At 41.3% G+C, this 26,084-nt stretch overlaps 1 protein-coding gene across 6 annotated transcripts in view; it reads left to right on the top strand.

Annotated features, from left to right (window-relative positions):
- TENM2 (teneurin transmembrane protein 2) overlaps positions 1-26,084 on the top strand; it is a 2,056,834-nt gene that overhangs the window by 1,977,462 nt on the left and 53,288 nt on the right. For all 6 annotated transcript variants that reach the window (XM_073620699.1, XM_073620701.1, XM_073620700.1 and 3 more), the window contains one exon: positions 17,079-17,254. In XM_073620699.1, coding sequence (XP_073476800.1) covers positions 17,079-17,254 — 176 coding nt within the window. The remainder of the gene's footprint in view (positions 1-17,078; positions 17,255-26,084) is intronic.

A 26,084-nucleotide genomic window follows, 5' to 3' on the forward strand; every position in this document is an offset into this window, starting at 1 on the left:
TAATCTAGCTCTTGTGCTGGAGAAATCCCTCATTTTGATTTCTTATAAGATTATCACATAAGTCGGTATATATATATATATATATATATATATATATATATATATATATATACTGTATATTTACATAGTTACATAGTAGGGATGGGCAGAACACCCCCCTTGTTCAGTTTGCAGCAGAACTCCCAAACAGGGAAATGTTCTAACCTGAACAGTGAACCCCATTGAAGTCTATGGGAGCTGAACAGGAAAAATCAAAAGTACCCATTTTGAAGGCTTATATGCAAGTAATTGGCCATAAAAGGGGTATGGGTGTCTGGGTACAGCACTGGGGGACATGTATCAATTTTTTTTTTTAATTATCATTTTTTCACAAGCAGTGATTTTAATGATGCTTAAAGCAGAGTTCCATCCAAAAATGGAACTTCCACTTTTCGGATTCCTCCCCCCCTCTGGTGTCACATTTGGCACCATTCAGGGGGGAGGGCGGAGCAGATAACTGTCTAATCCAGGTATTTGCTCCCACTTCCAGGCATAGATCACCGCTGGCTCCATGTCGATCTATGCCATGCCAGCCCCTCCTCCCCCACCACTGTCTTCTGGGAGGCACACAGGTCCCAGAAGAGAGCAGGAACCAGTGAGGATGCACAGCTCGACTCACGCATGCGCAGTAGGAAATCAGGCTGTGAAGCCACAAGGCCTCACTTCCTGATTCCCTTACCGAAGTTGGTGGCGCCTCCATCCGAGAGCCAAGGGACAGATTGGCTTCGGGTGAGGACATCGCGCGTGCCCTGGACAGGTAAGTATCCATATTTTAAAAGTCAGCAGCTGCAGTATTTGTAGCTGCTGACTTTTAAAAAAAAAATCAGCGGAACTCCGCTTTAAAGTGCAACAATGAAAATGAAAAAGTAATTTTGTGTCTGGGGGGGTCCCCTTAATGTGCCTGCAAAGTGGTGCATTTGTAGTATATACAGAACATGCTACAGCAAAACTCACATTTCTAAAGAAAGAAATCCCATGACTCGCGGTTACAATTGCCAACACCTGGCTATTAAAAAATAAAGAAAAAAACAGCATGGGGGTCCCCCCGTCCATACCAGGCCCTTTGGGTCTTGTATGGATTTTAAGGGAAACCCCATGCCAAAATGTAAAATAAAAAAAAAAACAGTGTGGAGTTACCTCTAAATTCCATACCAGACCCTTATCCGAGCATGCAGTCTGGCAAGTCAGGAAAGGGGGGATGAGTGAGCGCCCCCCCCTCCTGAACCATACCAGGCCACATGCCCTCAACATGGGGGATAGGTTCTTTGGAGCTGGGGGTTCTGCGACCCCCACCCCAAAGCACCTTGCCCCTATGTTGATGGGGACAGGGGGCTCTTCCCAAAAACCCTGGGCTGTGGTTGTCTGGGTCTGCGGGTGGGGGAAGTCCTATTTAGCCAGATCCTGCCCCCCCTATGTGAATGGGTATCGGGAACATTGTACCCATACTTATTTGCTTAAAAAAATTTCAGAAAGTAAGAACCACAGGAAACTGTCAAGTACTTCATTAAAAAATAATAAAAACAATAAAAATAATAAAAAATAAAGGAAAATAAAAATGTACAATTCTTAGTACACAATCCTATACCCACAGTTGATCCAGAGGAAGGCAAAAAAACCCTAGCAAAGTATGATCCAATTTGCTCCAGCGGGGAAAAAAATACTTCCTGATTCCCTCAAAAGGCAATCAGATATTCCCTGGATCAACTTCACCTATATATATTAGTATTGAGTTATATTATGTACATTTAAGAAAGAATCCAGTCATTTTTTAAAGCAGTCTACTGAGCTGGCCAGATCCAGTTCTTGAGGGAGTCTATTCCACATTTTCACAGCTCTTACTGTGAAGAAGCCTTTCCGTATTTGGAAATTAAATCTCTTTTCCTCCATATAAAGAGTGCCCCCCTGTCCTCTGTGATGACCTTAAAGTGAATAACTCAACACCAAGTCCATTATATAGATCACTTATGTATTTGTACATGTTGATCATATCCCCCCTTAATCTCCTCTTGTCAAGAGAAAATCAATTCAGTTCCCCTAATCTTTCCTCACAGCTGCTCCTCCATGCTTCTTATGAGTTTGGTTGTCTTTGTCTGCACTTTCTTCAGTTCCCCCTCCTTTTTTTGAGAACTGGTGCCCAAAACTGAACTGCATATTCAAGATGAGGTCCTAATAATGATTTGTACAGGGGCAAAATAATATTCCTCTCTATGGAGTCCATACCTCTATTAATACAAGAAAGGATTTTGCTTGCTTTGGAAACAGCTGCTTAGCATTGTGTGCCATTATTAAGCTTATGATTTACCAGAACACCCAGATCCTTCTCCATTATTGATTTCCCCAGTTGTACTCCCCCTAGTATGTATAATGCATGCATATTCCTAGCCCCCAAGTGCATAACTTGGAGGCTAAGTGCTACTTATCATTGCCCACCAGTGCTGCCAATCAGTGCCCACCAGTGCTGTCAATTAGTGCTCATCAGTGCTGCCAATCAGTGCCCATCAGTGCTGCATACCAGTGCATATCAGTGCCCATCAGTGCCGCCTATCAGTGCCCATCCGTGCCGCCTATCAGAGCCCATCAGTGCCACCTATCAGTGAAGCCTCATCGTTGCCTCCTCTTCAGTGCCCACCAGTGCAGCCTCATCACTGCCCGTCAGTGCCACCAATCAGTGCCCATCAGTGCAGCCTATCAGTGCCCATTAGTGCAGCCCCATCAGTGCACATCAGTGAAGGATAAAACATACCTGTTTGCAAAATTTTATACCAAACTATGAAAAATGTTTTGGTTTGTTTTCAGAATGTTTGTTATTTTTTCATTTGTTTAGCAAAAAATAAAAAAACTCAGTGGCAATTAAATACCAACAAAAGAAAGATCTATTTGTGTGAAAAAAATGCTAAAAAAAAGTCATTTGGGTAGTGTTGCATGACCGCGCAATTGTCATAAAAAGTGTGACAGCGCTGAGAGCTTAACATTGGCCTGGGCAGGAAGGGGGTAAAAGTGCCCAGTAGGCAAGTGGTTAAACCTCATTGACCACATAGTTGCCCAATTAAACAGTGCATTGAATTTGGCTTGTAAGTTGGAGACATTCTGTAAGGATGATATTCTATTGCATAGCTTAGTGTCATCTGCAAAGCCTGAAATGGTACTTTTAATTCCAGAACCTATATCAGTTATAAATATTTTAAAAAGTAAGGGTCCCAACACTGAACCTTGGGGTACACCACTAACAACCCTAGACCATTTAGAGCATAAATCATTAACTACTACTCTCTGAATACAATCTTTTAGCCAGTTTTCTATACATTTGCAAACTGATTTTTCCAGTCCTGGAGACTTAACCTTACACATTAGCCGTGTGTGGGGAACTGTGTCAAACGCTTTTGCAAAATCCAAGTTTACTACGTCCGCAGCCACCCCTCTGTCTAGGGCAGTGATGGTGAACCTTGGCACCCCAGATGTTTTGGAAATACATTTCCCATGATGCCCATGCACTCTGCAGTGTAGTTGAGCATCATGGGAACTGAAGTTCCAAAACATCTGGGGTGCCAAGATTCGCCATCACTGATCTAGGGTGTTACTTACCTCCTCATAAAAAGAAGTCAGATTTCTATGACAACTTCTTTCTTTCATGAATCCATGCTGTCTGTTGCCTAAAATATTTTTTTTCAGAAAGAACTCATCTATGTGATCTTTTATTACAATCTCCAGTGTCTTCCCAACTATAGAAGTTAAACTAACAGGTCTATAGTTACTTGGTAAAGACTTTTTAAATATAGGCACCACATTAGCGTTACACCATTTCAGTGGTACTATTCTAGTCATGAAAGAGTCTCTAAAAATTTTGAAACAATGGCTTTGAAATGACAGAGCTTAATTCTTTAAAGATCTGTGGGTGAATGCCACTTGGTCCAGGTACTTTATTCACCTTCATGCTGTCTAAATATTTCTGTACCATGCCATTGTGGATCATTTGGGGCTGTGTCAACATGATCCCCATTATGGACATGAGCTCCCCATGCTCGTTTGTATACACAGAGCTAAAGAAGGTATTTAATAAATTTGCCTTCTTTTTGTCCCCAGTCACCCACTCTAGATTATTTTGTAAAGGGCCTATATGTTCAGACCTGACATTTTTACTATTAATATATTTGTAGGATTTTGGGGATTCGTCCTACTATCTTTTGCAATCTGTCATTCATTTTGAATTGTGTGGCCTTGATTTCCTTTTTACATATTCTGTTATATTCTTTGTAACATTTAAACGATGATAGTGTCCCTTCATTTTCATATTTTTAAAAGCTCTTTTCTTATTATTTTTACCTTTTCTAACTTTGGCCGTGAGCTACATAGGTTTTAACTTTTAGCCTTTTACATTTGTTGCACGTTGGAATATATTTTGCAGTGTGTTCTCATACAGTCTTTTTGAAGAAGTCCCATTTCTGTTCTGTGTTCATTTATGCCAATATTCCCTCCCAGTCTAAAATGTAGTACGCACACCCATGTACAGTTCCACCCATAATGCCTCTGCCTCATCATACTCTTCATCAAATAGGTCCTCATTCACACTCGCTTTGAGATCACTTCTCCCATACAGACAGACACCACCACCCTTCCTTTTTACCATGTCTCTCCAAAAGAGAGCATTGCCAGGAATATTAATAGCCCAGTCATGTTAAGAATGAAGCCAAGATTCAGTAATACTAATTAAATCATAGTTCTCTTCATGCACAAAAGCTTCCAACTCACCTATTTTTCTTGGCAGGCTTATGGCATTGGTCATATATGTTTTATAATATTTATGTTCTTATTTTACTCTTTTACCTACTGTCACCATAGTAGGACACTGTTACCATACTGACACTGTACTTCTCGGGGGGGGGGGATGTTTGGGGATTTTTTTTTTTTTAATAGCTTATTACAGTGATGATCATTGTAAAAAGCAATATCTACCACTGTTCAAAGGTTTAATTCATTAAACCTTGCTTACTACTGTGATGCTGTGATAGGTCACAGCTATCACATGGTACAGGGCCTATGATTGACCCTGGTACCATGTGATCACTGTGACCAGTCACAGAAATCATCATAGTAGTAAGCAAGGCATCATGAATGACCACCTTGCTTACTACTATGATTGTGATCGCTGTGATTTGTCACAGTGATTATATGGTAGCAGTGCCACTCACCGAAGCCCAGTACTGTGATCTTCTTTTTATGTGCATTGGCTGGGGTAAGCAGTTAATGTCTCTCTCTTGGAAATTGAAGTTTTCCAGTGTATGGTAATAGCTCCATCTTTCCTGTAAACTACACTTTCCACAATCCTCCATAATTTTTTCCTTAAAATCTCTCTTGTATTTCATGTTTCCCTGGGCACCCTCTAGTGGATCAATATAAAATAACGATATGGTTGCGGTACTGAAAAAAAGAGAGAGAGGGTGTATAGCAGCCAGCATCAACAAAGTAGTGACAATGTGAACAGTGAAAAGAAAAAACAATGCAGCGCTATACATAAAAATCAACACAAATGTGACTATCAGCTGTGCAGCATGATAGTAATTAACTAAATATAAAAAATGCAGGAAGCCAAATACAATATTGTGTTATTATAGTGAGTTCATGATCATATTAACGACCAATAACGTGAACATTATGTTCATATAAATGTTCAACAAAGGTGAGCAGTATAAATGTAAGATGAGTGAGAGGTATCTCAAGGGTGCTACGTGGTTTCACAGAGGTGGTGTTCCAATACTCAGTATCCACAGCAAAGAATAAATGGAGCAAATACGCTTACCGGAACAGGTGGACACGTTTGCCGTACAGCTAGGTGTCATACAGGCCTAAGGATCGTTCGATCCAAATAGATGTTTGTTGTAGAGGCGTATACGGCAGGTTCCACTGGTTCCTTTGTAGCAATGGTAAACGACCTAAAAACATCAGATGTTCCAGGTCTGGTTGTACGCACTTCTCCGACAGGTGTATATAGGAGGAATGCACCTTTCACAAAGCTATCATGGGGACATGGAAAAGGAAAAAAAGGCTCCACATAGTGCTTAAATCCAAAGAAGCAGGTTTATTATAAACCAAATTGGGTAAAAATCCAGATAACAGCAGCCAAGATAAAAGTGATCACAATAAAAAGTAGCATGGTACCAGGAACAAAAAATCAATCGCAACCCGACATGTTTTGGACTGGAGGTCCTTCTACTAGTATACCCTTTGGGTATTGTGTAGAGGTTTGATACTTTCACTCTGAAAAAGGTAAAAAAAAATTTGAGACAAGAAGAAAGAGTGTTAAATGTAATAATGTCTACTTAGTCTATGTACATACATATACATCTGCTAAAAATGTATCCTGCATTAAAGACAGAAAGACAGAAGTCTCCTGACAGCTGGGAGTTTGTGCAGGAGCACCATCGTGAATTTCTTGAATCTGGAGGCCATTTTTAACTGACCATCAATTTTAATTGGTACTTCTCCAATGTGCACCAGTATGAGGACCACATCTCCACTGACCACCAATGTAACAAGTATTGTTTTCTCACACTGACCAGCAATATAATATAGCATTCTTTCTCTAAGCACATTTATAAGGAGGTAGGCTCCCACTTTTAAAGCATGACACCTAACTTTAGTGATCAGGGGAAGCATACCCCCTCACATTGAAGATAGTAAACATTTGGCACCAGGACAAATGACTAAGGCCTATGTAAGAGGCTGGATTTTTAGGAATTGATTCCTTTTTTTGGGTTGATGGATTAAATAAAGATATCAGTTTTTAATGCCAAGATACACTGGTGCGGGATTTTCACTCTCTTCCTTGGATTTTGGATGTTCAGTACTACATGAGCCTGGGCACAGATGTCTTGATCTCATCCTGTCTATCTTTATGGGATTTTGGGGTGGCACTACCTTTGTTGCTATATACCCTCTCACGCTGGAATGAGTTTGGAAAACTCAACCAATTTTGCATGATTGAATCAAAGACAAAAGTGATTGGATGGGTAGGAAATCTAACCTAACTGATCAGATAACCGAAACTATTGTTCAATGCAGCATACACAGGATGGGTTAAATAGTTAACTACATGAAAATTTGATGTAAAGCCAGCATAATGTATGGAGGACATTGGCAGAAAAATGGTTGCTCAGAGACAGAGAGAATGTTCATGGGTTTCAATGTTTAGAATGATGAGACATCTAGTGGAGAAATGTGTGTTTTATCCATTTTAAATATAGCAACTGGCAACTGCATTGTAAATTCTTTGTGACAGTGCAGGATAAAAAAGCCATTTGTGTATATGGGTCTTAAATTAGACAAGTGAAAGTAACTTAACTGTGATGTAAAGTTTCTTTTAAACAGCATGTAAAGTTCTAGAATATAATGGGTAATTTGCTGGGTCTGTGATGAGAATCATTAGCTTTAATGTCTAGTACAGACTGTGTATTAATTAGCAAATCATAGTGCTCGCGACTCCAACATTTCATTCAGATTTTAATGTCAGAGTGAGCAACATAATGACACACACAGTAACATAAGTATATGCACAATGAGAATGTTTGAGAGGAAGTAGTGCCTATTTTATTTCTGGGCTTTGGTGGAATAAAATAAAGACAAGTTAGAATAGGGAATATTTGAAGACATTGCAAATAATACAGATACATGGATAATGTTTTTTAATGTGTTTTATTTCGACATCAAATAACACAAACCTGACAGCATGAGTGTATGTATGTTTATATACAGTATATATACACAATACTGTGTAAAACCTTAAGGCGTGTGTGAAAAAATGCTGTAAATTTAGAATGCTTTCAGAAATACAAGTATTAATAGTTTATTTTTATTAATTAAGTAAATGAACAGAAGAAAAAAACAAAATCAAATCAATATTTGGTGTGACCACCCTTTCCCTTCAAAACAGAATAAATTCTTCAGTTCTTTTAAGTACTGTACACTTGCACGTTTTTGAAAGAACTTGGTAGATAGGTTGTTCCAAACAACTTGGAGAACTAACCACAGATCTTCTGGGGATGCAAGTGGCCTGAAGATAGTTCTTAGTGACATTGGCTGCATGTCAGTCCAGAGTGCCTGCTGCCATTTTTCTGCAGTTCCTATGTTTCCCATGCATAGTTGAGTCGCTTAGCCTTGTTTCCATGTCCTATGTAAGTTGCAGTTAGGGATGGGCCAAACGGACCCCTGTTCAGTTTGCACCAGAACTTTCGAAAACCTCGAAAGTTCGGACCCGAATAACGAACCCCAATAAAGTCAATGGGACCCGAATGTCAAAAATCAAAAGTGCTCATTTTGAAGGCTTATATGAAAGTAATTGGGCCTACAGTGGTTATAGGGGTATGGGTCCTGCCATGGGGGACATATATCAATAAAAAGAAAGTTTGTTAAAAATGTCATTTTTAAATGAGCAGTGATTTTTTGATTTTTAAAGTGAAAGCATAAAAATGAAAAATTCCTTCCAATATAGTGCCTGGGGGGGGGGGGTCCCCTTAGCCTACCTGTAAAGTGGCAGATCTGTACCATGTCTAGAATCTACTGCAGCAATAATTGCATTTATAAAGCCCAAAAAAAGAATATTTTCCCTGCAAGCTGCCTTTATTTTACTCAGCAACAGCTGGGAGCCAGTGTGTATGATGAGGCCATTCAGAGATTTTCTGAATACATTCTGGTGTCACTTTGACTTTGGATAGAAGTAACAGGTGAGTAAAAATTGGCCTTTGGGTGTAGGTTCCCACCATAACCCTATAGAGGTACTCTTGATAAAAGCAAGAATTGGCCTTGCTGTAAAAAATTGCAATAATATGCACCTGTCAAACAGGTGCATAAAAATTGGTCTTTGGGTGTTGGTGGCGCCTTCCCACCGTAACCCTAGAGAGGTGCTCTTGATGAAGACAAACAAAATTGCAATGATATGCACCTGTCAAACAGGTGCTGAAAAATTGGTCTTTGGGTGTTAATTGTGCCCATGAAACCTATACCAAAAACATTCTTCCAGATGAAATGATTGAACACCCCCAAAGCTAGGCAGCCTCAAAGTCCTGCAGAGATTCCACATCCCAAAAAGGCTTAATCAGTGACATCGGCATCAGAGGCTTCATAGCTGGTGATCCAGGACTGATTCATTTTCTATAAAAGGCAAACGGTCTATGAAGTCTGTGGACAGACGTGTTCTACAATCAGTAACCAAACCTCCTGCAGCACTGAATGCCCGTTTTGAAAGCACGCTGGATGCAGGGCAGCCCAACAACCTGAGGTAATCATCCACCATGTGATGCAGACACTGCTGATGGGATGTGGAAGCTGACAGCCCTGAGCAGAGAGGACTAAAAAAATTCCGAAATGCCTCACTTAGGCGTACGCCTTCTCCAACGCTCCTCTCTTGACCAACAGAAGACTCAAAACTATGTTTTCCATGACACTGTAACCTACTGGAGTCAAGAAAAACCTTTTACGTGTCCTCAAGAGATTTTATCTTCTGCACTCTCTGTGGGGACGGGATGAGTTCTGAGACCTTCCCCTTATAACGGTGGTCAAGGAGGATTGTCAACCAGTAATCAGCCTTCTCCTTTATGCCACATATTCTTGGGTCCTTTTACAGCCTTTGAAGCATGAGGTTGCCCATGGGCCTCAAATTTGCCGAGGTTTGAGAAGCAGACTCCTTGGGGTCACTCAAGATGACAGCATCTGGAACTTCCTCCTCCAAGCCACGTACTACTCCCAAGGGTCCTGGGGTTGGAAAGCCATCGCATGTCTTCCTCTTCTTCGAAGATTATTAAAGTGCCAGAATCCTCCTCCTCATCCTCCTCCCCTCTCTCCTCCTGTGTGTTCTGTAACATAGGAATGATGGTGTCTGGATAAAGTGGGCCTTAATAGGAAAGGAAGTCCTCCTCTTCCTCCTGCTGCTCTTCCTCCAGTGCCCTGTCTATAATGCCATGCAGAGTCTGCTCCAGCAGGAACACAACAGGGATTGTGTCACTCATGCATGCATTGTCACAGCTCACCATCCTTGTGGCCTCCTCAAATGGTGACAATGCAGTGTATGCATCCTTAATGATCAGCCATTGGCGTGGGGAAAAAAAGCTGAGGCGGCCTGAGCCTTTCGTCGTGCCGTACTCGCACAGGTACTCATTGACAGCCCTCTGCGTTATGTATAGCCGCTGCAGCATTGCCAAAGTCGAGTTCCATGTCACAAATCAGGCGGTTTATGGGCAGGTGGAATTCCCACTTAATTTCAGCCAACAGAGCACTGGCTGTGTATGATTGCCTTATATGGCTACAGACTCTTCTGGCCAGCTTTAGCACATCTTGCAAGCCAGGGTATGTATTTAGAAAATGCTGCACCACCAAATTGAGGACATTTGAGGTTTGAGCCATTATTGTACACCACCATTCGTGGCTCCAGCTGGCATGGCGTGAACCACCTCTGAACCTGTCCCTGCAGAGCTGCAAGAATCTATGCCCCGGTGTGGTTCCTGTCCCCTAAACACAGCAGCTGAAGCACTGCATGGCACCTTTTAGCCTGACTCGTGGAAAAGCCCTTTGAACGCTTAGGGGGTACCGGATGTTCATAGGATAATTCTGAAAAGGAGGGCATGGAAGTGGGGGAGGAGGAGGAGGAGGGGTAGAGCTAACATGTCAGGCATTATCACCGTATGGAGACGTGGGGGCACAACAAGCTGCAGCACCAAGCCCTGTCCTGCACCCTTTCGAGTAGCAAGCAGCATTACCCAGTGTGCTGTGAACAAAATATATTGTCCCTGCCCATGCTTGCTGGACCACATGTCAGCAGTAAGATGGATTTTATGGCTGACTGCCTTGCCCAATGATGCCAGAACATTCCCTTCCACATGATGGTAGAGAGATGGAACGGCCTTACGTGAAAAGTAGTAGCGACTGGGAACCTTCCATTGTGGTACAGCACATTGTGCAAATTCACAGAAGGGGGCAGAATCACCAGGCTGAAAGGCAGAAGTTGGAGAGCCAACAGCTTTGCATTTAGACGCTAGGCATGTGGGTGGCAGGGACTGTATTTTTTTTCTGCTGCAGAAGATGGGGCAGAGAAGTTTGCCAGCTACAGTCTACAGCTGGTGGTGTGCTGCTGGCAGATGTGCTGCTAGGACCTGGGACACCCTGTGCTATACCATCATCCCTGTCAGTGGATGCTGCTGAGAGGTAATGACTTGGTATAGCAGGGGCAGACTGAAGTGGGTAAGGAGGAGGAGGGACAGATTTGTGCCCCTTTTGTGTGGCTTTTAGGTGCTCAGTGGTTGGACGTTAAATGCCTTGTTAAGCATGTGGTACCCAAATGGCTGGTCTTTTTACCACATTCGATGTGCCTGAGACACAGCTTGCAGATAGCAACAGTGCGATCTGCTGCAGATGTGCTGAAAAAGGCCCAGACAGCTGAGCTTTGAGGAGTGGGCCGGGAGAGAAAAGCAGCAGAATGTGATGAAATAGGTTGGCTGCTCTCTACTCTTTCTTGATGTCAGCCTTATTGGGATTGTGCCGCCTCACCTTCAGTATCCTCCTCTGCTCTATCTGGCACCCAAGTTGCATCAGTGACTCATCATCATCATCATTATTATCTCCATCTCCTCCATCTTCATCATCATCATTACCACTGGAAACAACTTGGCAATATGCTGCAGCTGGGGGAACATGAATGCCAATTTGTATACCAGTGTTCTCCCCTCTCTCTAGGCTCATGTTGCTGTCGTCCTCAACCTCAGAACCAACATCTGAATCCAGTAATGGCTGGGCATCATCAAGGGGCAAGTGGCTGATGCTGTGGTTAAATAACTCGGCTGATGTTGGGGCTATGGCAGGAATAGATGTGGACAAGGAGGCAGGTTTATCCACTCTGGCAACTGCAGGGGACTGCACACTTGTCTCTGCTTGCGTGACAGAGGATGAGGAGGATGAGGAAGGTTTAGTAAGCCAGTCCACCACCACCTCTGCATGCTGCGGCTGGATAGCACGGGCAAATACACTAAATAGAGGAAATGATGCCCTGCCTGAGGACTGACCACCACGTCCACCTTTGCCTATGGACACATTTGTTGCTGACCCCCTTACAGTGCCAAGGGAATGTCTGCTTCTCCTTGTTGTCCTCCCAGACATTATTGGGAGGGAGGGGGCGGTGCTTATAAGCAAATGTAAAGAAGAAGTTGAAATCTGTATGTAGATGCACTTTAATCAATGTAAAGTGGTGTTTGGTGCACTTTAATTTGAGTACTCGCACTATACAGACACACTCCACGGATACAGTATAATAAACTGCAATATAATGCGCCAAGCGTACAGTGACGCACAGAACTATATGGCATTAAACTTGCAATAACGCACACAGAAGTAAATGGCGTTAAACTTGCAGTAACGCACACAGAAGTAAATGGTGTTAAACTTGCAGTAACGCACACAGAAGTAAATGGCATTAAACTTGCAGTAACACACAAAACTATACGGCGTTAAACTGGCAGTAACGTACACAGAAGTAAATGGTGTTAAACTTGCAGTAACGCACACAGAAGTGAATGGTGTTAAACTTGCAGTAACACACAGAACTATATGGCGTTAAACTGGCAGTAACGCACACAAAACTATATGGCATTAAACTGGCAGTAATGCACACAGAACTATATGGCTCTAAACTGGCAGTAACGCACACAGAACTTTATGGCGTTAAACTGGCAGTAACGCACACAAAACGATATGGTGTTAAATGGGCAGTAACGCACACAGAACTATATGTCGTTAAACTGGCAGTAATGCACAAAACTATATGGCGTTAAACTTGCAGTAACGCATACAGAAGTAAATGGCATTATACTGGCAGTAACGCACACAGAAGTAAATGGTGTTAAACTTGCAGTAACGCACAAAACTATATGGCGTTGAACTGGCAGTAACCCACAAAACTATATGGTGTTAAAAACTGGCAGTAATGCACACAGATGTAAATGGCATTAAACTTGCAGTAACGCACAAAACTATATGGCGTTAAACTGGCAGTAACAGACACAGAACTATATGGTGTTAAACTGGCAGTAACGCACACAAAACTATATGGCGTTAAAAACTGGCAGTAATGCACACAGAAGTAAATGGTGTTAAACCTGCAGTAACGCACAAAACTGTATGGTGTTAAACTGGCAGTAACGCATACAGAACTATATGGCATTAAACTGGCAGTAATGCACACAAAACTATATGGCATTAAAAACTTGCAGTAACGCACACAGAAGTAAATGGAGTTAAACTGGCAGTAACGCACACAGAAGTAAATGGCGTTAAACTGACAGTAACGCAATCAAATAGACGGTGTTCAACCGTCACTACACTGACGCTATCTGAACTGTCCCTACTCTAGCTATACACTAATGTAAAGATTACTGACACGGTCTCACTACACTACACTGAAACTATCTGCGCTGTCCCTACTCTAGCTGCACACTATGCAAAGCCGAATGATGGTCCTCCTCACTACACTCACACTATCCCTAGACTGACACTAAACTAATATTCTACACTGACAATTGAAGCAAAATAGCACAGTATAGCACACTAACTAACTAATAGCACTGAACAGAGCCCTGTTCTATCTCTCTCCACGCCAAAATCACACTGAAAATGGCTGCCATTAAAAGAATACTTTTATACTGTGGGGCGGGAATGAGCCATGATTGGATAAAGTCATTATGACAGTGCTATGTGCCCTGATTGGCTGAAGCTTTCACAGCTTCAGCCGATCAGGGCTTGCAATGCACTCCATAGTGCTGCAATGCATTGTGGTCGGTTCAGGGGGTGGCGAACAAATGGTCCAATGACCCGTTTGTTTGGATGCTTGCCGATCCTCCGAACAACAAAAGTTCAGCCCGAACTTATGCTTGGGCAGAACCGTTCGCCCATCCTTAGTTGCAGTCTCAATGTACACAGCAGGCGCATAAATACCCCATACTCTTGTATACAGAAAATTAATTACAGGCTTGGAGGAAACTTGCAAAGGTCCACTTTTTGAGACAGTTCTCCAATATTCCGGAAATATGCCTCTGTGTGTAAGCTCAAAGTTGAAAATAATAGCTGTAAAGGTGCAGGTAGGACTGCATTGGGCAGCTATTCCTGGTCAAAGTGTGACATTTCAATAAAGTTTGTTCTAAAAAAAAAAACGATTGGGATCGGCATATCAGCACAACATTCACAGCAGCGCATACCAGCTGCTGCATTGCAATGCATCAGTTAGTGTAATTGTACCCCGATATTTTACTTTTGGGAAGCTTAAGCTATATACATGGGCAGAATTTCAGATCATATAGCAGATAGCACAATATAGAAAACAGGGAGAAAGTATGGAAACTTGTCTTGCGGGTACTGTAGCCCTAAAAGGGGGGTATCTGCTTCTTGCACCCAGTTATAAATTACCACGCCTATCCCCACCCTGTTAACCAGTAAGTCAATCAAGTATTTGACTACCATATGGAAGCATAGCAGTATCCTAACTTCTGCTATACTTCCAGCAGTGAAGAGGCCCTTTTTACTTTACTTTAAAGCGGAGGTCCACCCTATAGTGGAACTTCCACTCATCGGATTCCTCCCCCCCTCCGGTGCCTCAATTGGCACCTTTAAGGGGGGAGGTGCAGATACCTGTATAATACAGGTATCTGCACCCACTTCCAGGAATAGCTAGCCGCATCTAGCCGGAAATGCCCGCCCCCGTTGTGTTCTGGGAAACACACCACAACACAACGGGGACCAGTGTAGACGCGCAGCGCGACTCGTGCATGCCCATTAGGGAACCGGGCAGTGAAGCCACAACGCTTCACTTCCTGATTCCCTGACCGAGGATGGCGGTGGGGGCAGCTGAGAGACGAGCGATCGATCAGCTTCAGCTGCCGACATCGCTGGACCCTGGGACAGGTAAGTGTCCATTTATTAAAAGTCAGCAGCTGCAGTATTTGTAGCTGCTGGCTTTTAATATTTTTTGTTTAAGGTGGAGCTCCACTTTAAAGAGTAATTTCACCTTTGTTGTCTACATTTCTCTGTTGCACAAAAGAAAAAAGCTTTCTTTATATTCTAGGACAGGTACTACTTCAGCCTCCAGTGTCTCCTATAGAAAATGCCTCCATTATTTCCTGGTATTCGTCCTTAGGGCATAAAAAACATTGGAATTAAGTAGTTCAGCAGCTGACCTCATTAACACACACCCTGCACTTTCCTTCTCCCTCTGCTTCTGCCCCCTCTGAAGTTACATGCTTTCATTATCAGTGAGCACCATTCTCCCTGAATACACAACTGGTGACTTCCTCTGCTGATTGATCGTTTTGTATCTTACCTTCTTCTTGCATACACAGTTCATTTGGCAGTGTGCGCAGGAGCTGAGCAATCACATAACAGCCTATGTGGAGCAGAGCTCTAGTATTGAAAACAGATGTTTGTCCCTGGAAGTCTGAAAAGTTTGGCTATATAGGTGTGTTTTCCTAATATATAATTATGGTAATTTTAAAAGAGATTTTACAAAGATTGTATAATCCTATTGTATAGGCCAAATAGGAATAGATAGCCCAGCTGACGCACACCTCACCTGGCCTGAGTGGTTAGATGGTAAAAGCAGGCTCAGCTTGATTCATCCCCACCAAGACTCCAACATGTTTTGCCCCGCCCTCCTATTTTTGCAGAATGCTTTGGGTCTGGACAGACCTTTCCCCAGCCTGCACCCTCACTAGCCAGCAGCATCCAACTCATCGGACCTTGACAGCCTGAGCCGGGACCCTTAAGCATTTAGCATGGGTCAAAGTGTACGGCCACCTTTATACACCTAAAATGAACTAGTCGCGCTTTTGGTGCCATTAATTGTTAACAGCAGCCCAAACAAGGAAGCAAATGCACATTTTGCCTTATGCAAAAATGTGCAACAAACTCAGCAAAATGCACAGTAAAAATGTGCAAACCGCAACACACCAAAATGACCAATGAGCTACTTTGCCAAATTTGTTGCACGTAGGGCAGCCCATTGAAATCAATGGCCTGCCATATGTGTGTTGCTGGAAAAATGTACCTAAAAACATGCACTCCAACTACACTAGAGGTGAATGAGACCTGAAAGTGAAATCAGTGTGTTTACACAAGAACAATGACAGCTGAGTGTCGCCTTCCATTCCCTTCCATATACTTGTATGAAGGTGGCCATACACTATGCAATCGATTGTACAATTTCTGTACAATTTCATTTAGATTTACTAAAATGATGGAATAGTAGGACCACCAGAACAATCTATTCAATTTGTGTCAAATCAGAGAGCCCTTTCACTACATAGCTGATGGTAGATCTAAAGGAGATTGTACAATCAGATTGTACTGTGTATGGCCACCTTAAAGAAGAAGTAGTAAAGTGGGTAAAAATAACAAAGAAGTGATATAGTGATAAGGAAGGTGAGGTCCACAGTGGTAAAACCTATTCTGTAATGCAGTAAGGCAGTGCATCCTGGAATATGAAGTGTCCTGGATGGTCACATGATGATACAGGAAGCGATGGGCCCAGAAAGCATTTTTTTTTTAATTTTCAACAGTGAGGTGAAGATTCAAAGCTGCCATGGACTAGGTAAGTGAGAGATAAGAACATTGGGATGGCTTGGGTAGAAAAGACATTAGAAAAGGCTTCTTTTTATTGTAAAAAGTAAAATTCTGCCTAGAAAGGTGAACTTAGCCTTTAAGGGACAGTACGTTCTCTGGTGGTCATTCTGGAAAAAGACCTATACATACTGTAGATGTGTGTTAAATACCCTTTAATAAATAAAATGTTTCTATAGCCTTTAGCCTTCAGAGCAATGTTTCTATAACTTTTAGCCTTAAGAGCAAGAAAGGGAATAGTATTCGTTTTTGTTCCAGGTTGAGAGCTTATAAGAAGTATTATTACAGTTTCATACTGACCTTTTCAACTTTTATTCCATCCATATCAGTTAGTGAGAGTGCTTTGATGTGTCAATACTGCTGTTCTGTTAACTAATATTGTTTAATTGATTACATTTTAGTTACGATAATGAAGGCCGCTTGACCAATGTAACCCGTCCAACTGGCGTTGTTACCAGTCTCCACAGAGAAATGGAAAAATCTATTACAATTGACATAGAAAATTCCAACCGGGATGATGATGTCACTGTTATAACCAACCTGTCTTCAGTTGAGGCATCATATACTGTTGTACAAGGTAAATAACCATCCATAAATACTCACCACTCTTCATTTGATCTCCATCTTAGTATGTCTCTTGCAGCTACACTGTCAGAATCTGTTACTGGTGTATCTGTTTCCCTGCATGTAAGATGCTTTTTTCCTGAAAACAATGCTCCAATTATCAGACAGTAGGATAATTTACTAAAGAAATAAATATTGTTCATTTAACAAGGGGAATGTTCACTTTAAAAATTAAAAGGTTGAATGTTTATTGAGATTAACACATATGGCGAAGCAGGGATTATTTCAATGGATCGGTTATGAGCAAAAATCTTGTCATTTTCGTTTCCCTCAAACATGATTGAGTTCTCAAAGCGAACACATGTTCACATTATTTACTCTCATGAACTTTGCTAAGTGAACAATAGTCTTGGCTGCTTTAGTAAATCAACCACACTAAAAGCGTCTAATTACATTCAGTAATTGTGAAACACTATTCTGTTTTATTCTTGTTGTCTAAAAATGCTGTTATTAAGGAAAGCTTTTGTGTTACTTCTTAAAAATAAAACTATATTTATGGTCTTAATTAAAGGAGGCACTTAATGCATATCAGAGTTCATGGGTATTGACAGCTATCAATGTGGCCGGATTAAAATAACTATCACAAAAACTGTATTCTGATGATTATAAGAAGTTAGCATATTACATTTTAGTATTCTGTATAAGAATTCCCTTGTGATTGTAATTTTTCTCCACATCTATATGAAGCCCAAGATTTTCAGCAAAAGTGACAGTGACATGGGTTGACACAAACTGTAACACTGTCAGAGTTACTTGAACAATTGCAGCATTTTTTTTTTTAAATAAAGACTTAAACCACTGGAATACAAGGTAACTGTTGAAAGCTTCTCATTATCGTTAGTCCCAGCTCTCGTCACTATTCGTTTTTCTGGTCAGCTTGTTCTGCATGTCACTGTGGAGAAAAATATAAACAAGGGCATGTTTAATAAAAATATATATATATATATATATATATATATATATATATATATATATATATATATATATACTCAATACTTTGTATTGATTGCTTTAATTTAATATATCAGCATACAATATTTTTGTAAATAGCTATAATACCCTTAGATTGTATTTGTTGCACTGTCCCTCTATGGCTGCAATAATCAGTATTTACCTTTATATAATACGCGCAACTTTATTTTCCTTATTTTCCTATGTGTTTCTGCCTAAGGTAGATATGTAGAAAAATAATAAAACAGATAACTATGCCACACCAAGCTCTAGTCTGTGTCCACAGATTAAAGCCTGATCCTGCAAGTATTGGAGTGAATTTAGGTACTGTTTCTGTAGTTTCTATTCTATTTTAGGGGAATAAAAACTGTAGGCAATGCATGTCACATTATTGTCTAAGGGTCTGTTTATATGTGGTCACTAATGAGCTTTGTGACTCACGTTATGTTATAAAAAAATACTGCAAGCTGCAGTTTGACTGCAGTAGTAATACACAGGAATATGAATAGATTCATATGAGCATTTTTTCAAGTGCTTTTGAATGGAGTAGCTATAGAACATTTTCTAGGTTATGAATGTTTGACAGAGGTATCCTTGGAAACAATGAAAGTGCAAAGCAGCTCAGCAAGCAAGAGCAGATGTTGAAAAGGCATGTAAAATAAATGTATATCTAAATGGATAGGTGTGAATGAGCCCTTGTCAGGTGCCATGTGTTTTCTTGCACCCACCATACTAGTAGTATATCAAGCCAAGTTGTATAGGTGTGCCAGTGGCGTGTTGCAATATGCGTTCCTAAAATATATGCAGGCTGCAATCAGCTTTCGAGCTCATGCCTATCACTTCTAAATTTACAGCTTTTCTTTGGGAGTGCTGTATGTTCCCTAATGCAGAGGGAAAACATTAGCTCACAGACAATGTGCTTTACTATTATGTAGTGGCAATATTATTACATTTGTTGTTATAAAAAAACAAATACTGTAATGTACAAAGTATAAAAGTTTACCATTTATGCTCCAACTAACATATTTGTTACATAGCTTAGATTATGCCTTTAGCAGATATGGAAACACTATCGGGGAAATTCAATATATTCCTACTTACACTACTCTGGTGCTATATGACCCTTTAAAAGGGCACAAACATGTTATACTTACCTGCTCTGTGCAAGGGTTTTGCACAGAGCAGCCCCTATCCTCCTCTTCTAGCATGCCTCCACAGTGCTCCTGGCTCCCCCTCCTCGAGTGCCCCCGCAGAGAGCCACATTCCATGGGGGCACCTGGGCAGTCACGCTCCCGAGTCCTGCTGCTGCGTCCATTGACACTGGCAGCAGGACTCGGCCCCGCCCCCCGGCTCCTGTGTCACTAGAGGTGATTTACAGCAGCGAGAGCCAATGGCTCCTGCTGCTATCAATCTATCCAATGAGGACCAGAGACAGAGGCTGGAGCTGCTGGGCTCGTTCTTGTCACTGGAAAGATTGGGTTCAGGTAAGTAAAAGGGGGGCTCTGGGGGGACAGCTGCACCGCAAAAGGTTTTTCACCTTAATGCATAGAATGCATTAAGGTGAAAAAAATTGAGACTTTACAACTCAATGGCACTACTTTTACAAAGTGGTGCTAACAATGCACCAAATAAAAAATAATTACCTACAGTTTGCAGATAACAAAACTTGAGGTAATTAAGACCAACTGTAAGTTGGTGTACAGAGACAGGTGCCTATCCCTGTAAGCAATGTAGCAGAGTCACATATTTGCTGCAGCTACTTTGTCCCTGTCACTGGTTGTTAAGGACCCTGTCAGCTTCACAGCCGACCGCCTTCTAGCAGCTAGTGGGATCCTGCAGTGGGAGGAGCCTGATGGGAGCACTGAGACACTAGTTCCCCATCAGGTCAACTTTCTCTCTGTGATTGGCTGACAGTGGGGGGATTTTACATCCAATAGCAGGCTTTCTACTGGCTAAGGATCCACCCACTACCTGCTTTTAATCACAAGGAGAGCTGACCTGACAGGGGGAACTAGTGTCTGTGAATACCCTTCATGCTCTGCCCACCCAGATATAAAACTCCCCACCACTGCACTTGTACGTCTGATAGCTGCAGGAGAAAGTGCAGCTGCACTGAGGGAGGATTGTCTTTATATACATTCCAGTCTCAGTATACCTACACACACTGTGAATGCCCCAGATACATACACCCATTTACAACAAGTACATAAATCTGTCACCTGAACGGACATGTGTCATGTGGACCCATGTCAAAATTCTAGAAAGTGTAATCACTGTTTATGAGTTGAACACTGAGTTTCTTATATGTTTAACTATACAGCCAAACCTTTTTTTTTACTGTCAGATAGAATAGGGAATGGAATCTCTAAGTTATTATTGCTGTCTGTCCCCAGTGGGGTAATTTCCCTTCACTTTCTGTGACGGTAACTAGGGATGAGCTGAACGTACCTGGGTGTGGTTCAAGGGGGTTTGGAGCCAAATGGGAATGGAAAACAAATTTTAAAAACAGTAATGGACATGTTTTAGTACTGTCCAAAGAAAATGGCATGGGGAGGCTGAGCACTGCACTGGGAAACATGTGTGGGACATGCAGCCTGGCTGGCCATGAAGATAAGAATGTGTGTGTACCCCACCTGAGCCATAGCAGACTATATACCCTCAATATGAGGGTACCTGACACCCCTGGTAAAGCACCTTTTCCTCATGTTGATGAGGACAAGGGTCTCTTCCCCACAACCCTGGAAGATTGGTTATGGGGGTCTGCAGGCAGAGGGCATATTTGGAATCTGCAAGCCCCTTTTAACAATAAGGGCTCCCCCTGATTCAACCTCATCTGAAAGAAGAGGTGCACAGTACCCAGCTCATTCACAAAAAAAGTAAAAAAGTAAATAAACACACTGACACATATTGACCATTAAGTCCTTTAATAAAAAAAAAATAGAAAAATGTGCCACAATAAAAATCCATTGTCAATTACATTGTCCAGCAATGCAGATCCAAGTCAATCCTGATGAACGACACTCAACACCTGCCAAAAGAAAAAAAAATCTAGCCAACTACTGGCAAGATCCACTCTTGTCATTTATTCATGCCAAATTACATCATCCAGGGCCCCACCTCTAAAATTAAACAAAGAGGCGGGGGCTCCTGGGTAATGTCAGTGACCAAACATGATTTTCCAGCTTTCTAATAATCAGCCCGAGGGAAAATCGTCACCTTTATCAGTGGTTGTAATACCGCTGCTAAATGTTCCTCTTCCTGCTGACACTGGAGGTTTGACTTAGCCGGACACCAATTTAGTTTGCCCATTTACCAAACCTGGATTTGGACAAAACCAACAGCTTAACCCTAGTGGAAACCCCTATAGGGAGTGAGCAGAATCTACAGTAATCACACTCAGTAACAAATAACCAACAACATTTCTAATATTTTTCCCCTCTGCTAACATAAAGGTGCTTCCTACTGCTGGTTGTTTTCCTTTGAGAGAAATCTACTTATTTCTTCTCCAGGTGACAACACGGTAAGGGCATGTGTTGAAGGGCTTTTGTTGGCTTCAGGCAAATTCCACATTACCATACAAGTCTATTAGAAAACAAAACCCACTTGAAGTAGATAAAATGCTGGTCAGGAGGAAGTCAACTGCAGATCACATGCACCCGTCAATGAATTCTAAATCATAACAGAAAAGCCTCAAATTGATGTCAAACTGCTGCCTGTTGCCAAAGATCTATTTATAGAGCTGCAGGTTTCATTTTGTCATACTTTAGTGCTACCAGCTATATTAAATATTGTTAGTGCATACCATAATCAGCCACACAATCAAAATTTATTTGAGTACAATTAATATTATTAATAAAGGAAACATGCCAAGGGACCATTTTGGTGTTAGTTTTCTGCTCCTTTTCTTTGAATTTATAGTTCTAGCTTTACTGTAAACTGTTACGAGGGCTTTACAAGTCCAAAAGTCTCTGTATGATAATAAGTGCTTCTGGCATACAGAGTTGCCTTTCCTATGCTTACAGTAAATGTTGGAAACTACTTCCCTGTTGCTTATATGACAATAGATGGCTGCAAATAGTAATGCACAATTATAGTGTTACCCTAAGCGTTACACCCACTGCCCTGATCCACCCCAAATGAGGTATTTCAGTAAAATCCTACATTATGGCCACTAGATGAAGCTGACTATCATAGGAAATAAACATATTAAACACATTGCAGCATATATTATGACAGCTGTGTGCATGCTTGAGGCATTCGCACAGCATTTTTTTTAAGCCTTGCAACAGAAAGCTCTTGATATATTATTATTATTTTTGAGTAATCATAAAACATAATAAACATGTTAATGCTTGTCTCCAGATAATACATATTTTTCTTGTCACAACATAGTGATGGGATTTTTTTTCTCTATTGGAGGCACAGAATGCAAAAAAAAACTTTGTTTTTTACAGTAAAATGGAAAAGGGCTAAAGTCTATGTCAAGTTATTATTACTGTTTATGAGGGATGAGCCCGATGTTCGAGTCGAACGTAAGAATTTGCGGCAACATTGGGTGTTCGCCTGGGGTTTTTGATGCAAATTTGAAAGCCGCGGAACACCCTTTAAAAGTCTGTGGGAGAAATCAAAAGTGCTAATTTTAAGGAGCAGTGATTTTATTAATGCTTAAAGTGAAACAATAAAAGTGAAATATTCCTTTAAATTTTGTACCTGGGGGGTGTCTATAGTATGCCTGTAACGTGACGCATGTTTCCCATGTTTAGAACAGTCCGAGAACAAAATTACATTTCTAAAGGAAAAAAAGTAATTTAAAAGTACCCGCGGCTATAATTATTTGTCTATGGGAGAAATCAAAAGTACTAATTTTAAAGGCTTATATGCATGGTATTGTCATAAAAGGCGTTTGGGGACCTGGGTCCTGCCCCAGGGGACATGTATTAATGCAAAAAAAAGTTTTAAAAACAGACGTTTTTTTCGGGAGAAGTGATTTTAATAATGCTTAAAGTGAAACAATAAAAGTGAAATATTCCTTTAAATTTGCTACCTGGGGGGTGTCTATAGTATGCCTGTAAAGTGGCGCATGTTTCCCATGTTTAGAACAGTCCGAGAGCCAAATTACATTTCTAAAGGAAAAAAAGTAATTTAAAAGCACTCGCGGCTATAATGAATTGTCGGTCCCGGCAATACACATAAAAGTCATTGAAAAAAATTGCATGGGATTCCCCCACAGTCCATTACCAGGCCCTTTGGGTCTGGTATGAATATTAAGGGGAACCTTGAACCAAAATTTAAAAAACAAAATTGTGTGGGGGTCCCCCCAAATTTCATACCAGGCCCTTTAGGTCTGATATGGATTTTTAACGGGAACCCCCGTGCCAAAATTAAAAAAATTAATGGCGTGGGGGTCCCCCCAAAAATCCATACCAGACCCTTATCCGAGCACACAACGTGGCAGGCCGCAGGGAAAGAGGGGGGGACTAGAGAGTGGCCCCCCTCCTGAACCGTACCAGGCCACATGCCCTCAACATGGGGAGGGCGCTTTGGGGTAGCGGCCCCCCCAAAGCACCTTATCCCCATGTTGATAGGGACAAGGGCCTCAACTCCACAACCCTTGCCTGGATACCCCTACCATTTCACAAAAAAAGTGTGAAAATGGTAAAAACGACAATACACGCCTTGAGACAAGTCCTTTATTGGATCGTTTTTACGGGAGCAGTGATTTTAATCATGATTAAAGTGAAATAATAAAAGTGAAATATATATTGTGTGTATATATATATATATATATATATATATATATATATATATATATATATATAATATATATATATATATATATATATATATATATGACTGTCTGTATATCTATATATTAGATATACTGCAGCTAACTGAATAACCTGCTTGAAGTATATTATAAAAAGTACACCAGGAATGGCCTGCAGTCAGATATAGCTAAACTGGATGCAGTGGATATATATATATATGAAATACACTGCAGCGAACTGAATAACCTGCCTGCTCAATCTAAATGACACTCTCTCTCTATCCACGCCAACAACACACTACATGGGGCCAACGTGTGGGCAGCCTTATATAGTGTGGGGTATGAACTTAGTCCCCCTGAGCCATGATTGGTCAAAGGCACCCTGCCTACATGTCCTACTGCCCAATTATGGCTTTCTTAGCTGAGGGCATTGGGATTGGCCAAAGCATGCAGGTCATGGTGCATGCTTTGGCCAGTCATCATACAGCAATGCACTGCGCTCCCGCAGTGCATTATGGGGTGTTACCCGGCGCTCGAAATTTGGCGCGAACGCCCCATAATGTTCAGTTTTCAACGAACGGACGAACAGCCAATATTGGAGTCAAACTCATGTTCGACCCGAACATAAAGCTTATCCCTACAGGGTACCCAAAAAGGATCAGGGCTGCTCTGTCCAAAGCTATTGCACAGAAAAAATAAGCATAACACAATACTTTCATTTATGTTTATCTATCTATCTATCACATTTTTAGGTTCAGTAGAAATTTTATATATATATATATATATATATATATATATATATATATATATAGTGGAACTATGGCAATAAAAAAATGGCATATATGATATATATGATGCAGTCTGTCACTAGAAAAAAGTGTGACTTCCGCTTACCTGAATCCCCCCCCCCCACTTCTCTCTGGTGCCACATTTGGCACCTTTCGGGGGGAAGGGGGAGCGAATACCTGTTTTTTACAGGTACCCTGTCCCCACTTCCAGGAGACTGGGCTGCAGCGGATTATGTCAGCAGCTCGGTCCCCTCCTCCTCCCTCCCCTTCTGCCAGGCCAGTGAGAGAGCGCAGCATGCTTCTTGCATTGCGCAGTAGGGACCCGGCCATGAAGCCGAAAGGCTACACTGCCTGGTTCCCTTACCCGCAATGGCAGTGACAGCCCCCGACCAGCCGATGGAAACATCAGCAGTCACTGAACTCCAGGACAGGTAGGAGTCCTAAAGTTAAAAGTCAGCAGCTACAGTAGGTGTAGCTGCTGACTTTTAATTTTTAAAGGGGCGGGAACTCCGCTTTAACATAGTAGTCTTTTTTTCTGAGTTTCCCTCCACCTCCCTGGAACATAGTTGTATTGCCTGAAGGAGCAGGATGGATTTTTTTTTTTTTTAACAAATGTACAGTATTTGAATTTTATTTGGGAAAATCTATTTACTTTAAGATTTAGGCAAACAGAATTTTGAAGTACTTTCGAGCGACATTTGTCAAGGCATCAAATTAACTAAGAGTTTTTGTTTGAATTTTTCGAATTTTTAAAATCTACTACGGTATGGTCAGGTTAAGTCAATTTTTTTCTCACCTTCCTTAACCTCCTTTTAACAGGCCAAGCTGTTCAGCACAGCAGAAGTGGTAGTTAGGGGGGTGCGACAAACCATCTAAGGCTAATCAGCTTTTATTTATATAGTAAAAACCTTTATACTAAGATGAAAATAGAGTTCTATAACTGTTCAAAAAGTCTTTAATTTGTTAATCACCTATGTAGAGTTCAACTGCACCTTTTCGCCCATCTAATGCTGCCCTCCCACTGGTTGGCAGTGCTACTGTCCAAGGGTGGCTATGCTGCTCCTCCATAGATAAACTGGAGGGATGAATGTATTCATCCAGATGAAAATAAAAAAAAAAAAAAAAAACGAATGCAGTGACCACATGGAAGGAAACTACAATATATTACATTTTAGATACACTTAGATACACTTAAATCAATAAAAAGTCTCATTATCCCTCTTATGCACTTTTTTAAAACATTTTATTTTAAATACACGTAAATTTGTTCACTATAC

This window comes from Aquarana catesbeiana, linkage group LG03, assembly GCF_042186555.1.
Source record: "Aquarana catesbeiana isolate 2022-GZ linkage group LG03, ASM4218655v1, whole genome shotgun sequence".
Taxonomy (NCBI): domain Eukaryota; kingdom Metazoa; phylum Chordata; class Amphibia; order Anura; family Ranidae; genus Aquarana; species Aquarana catesbeiana.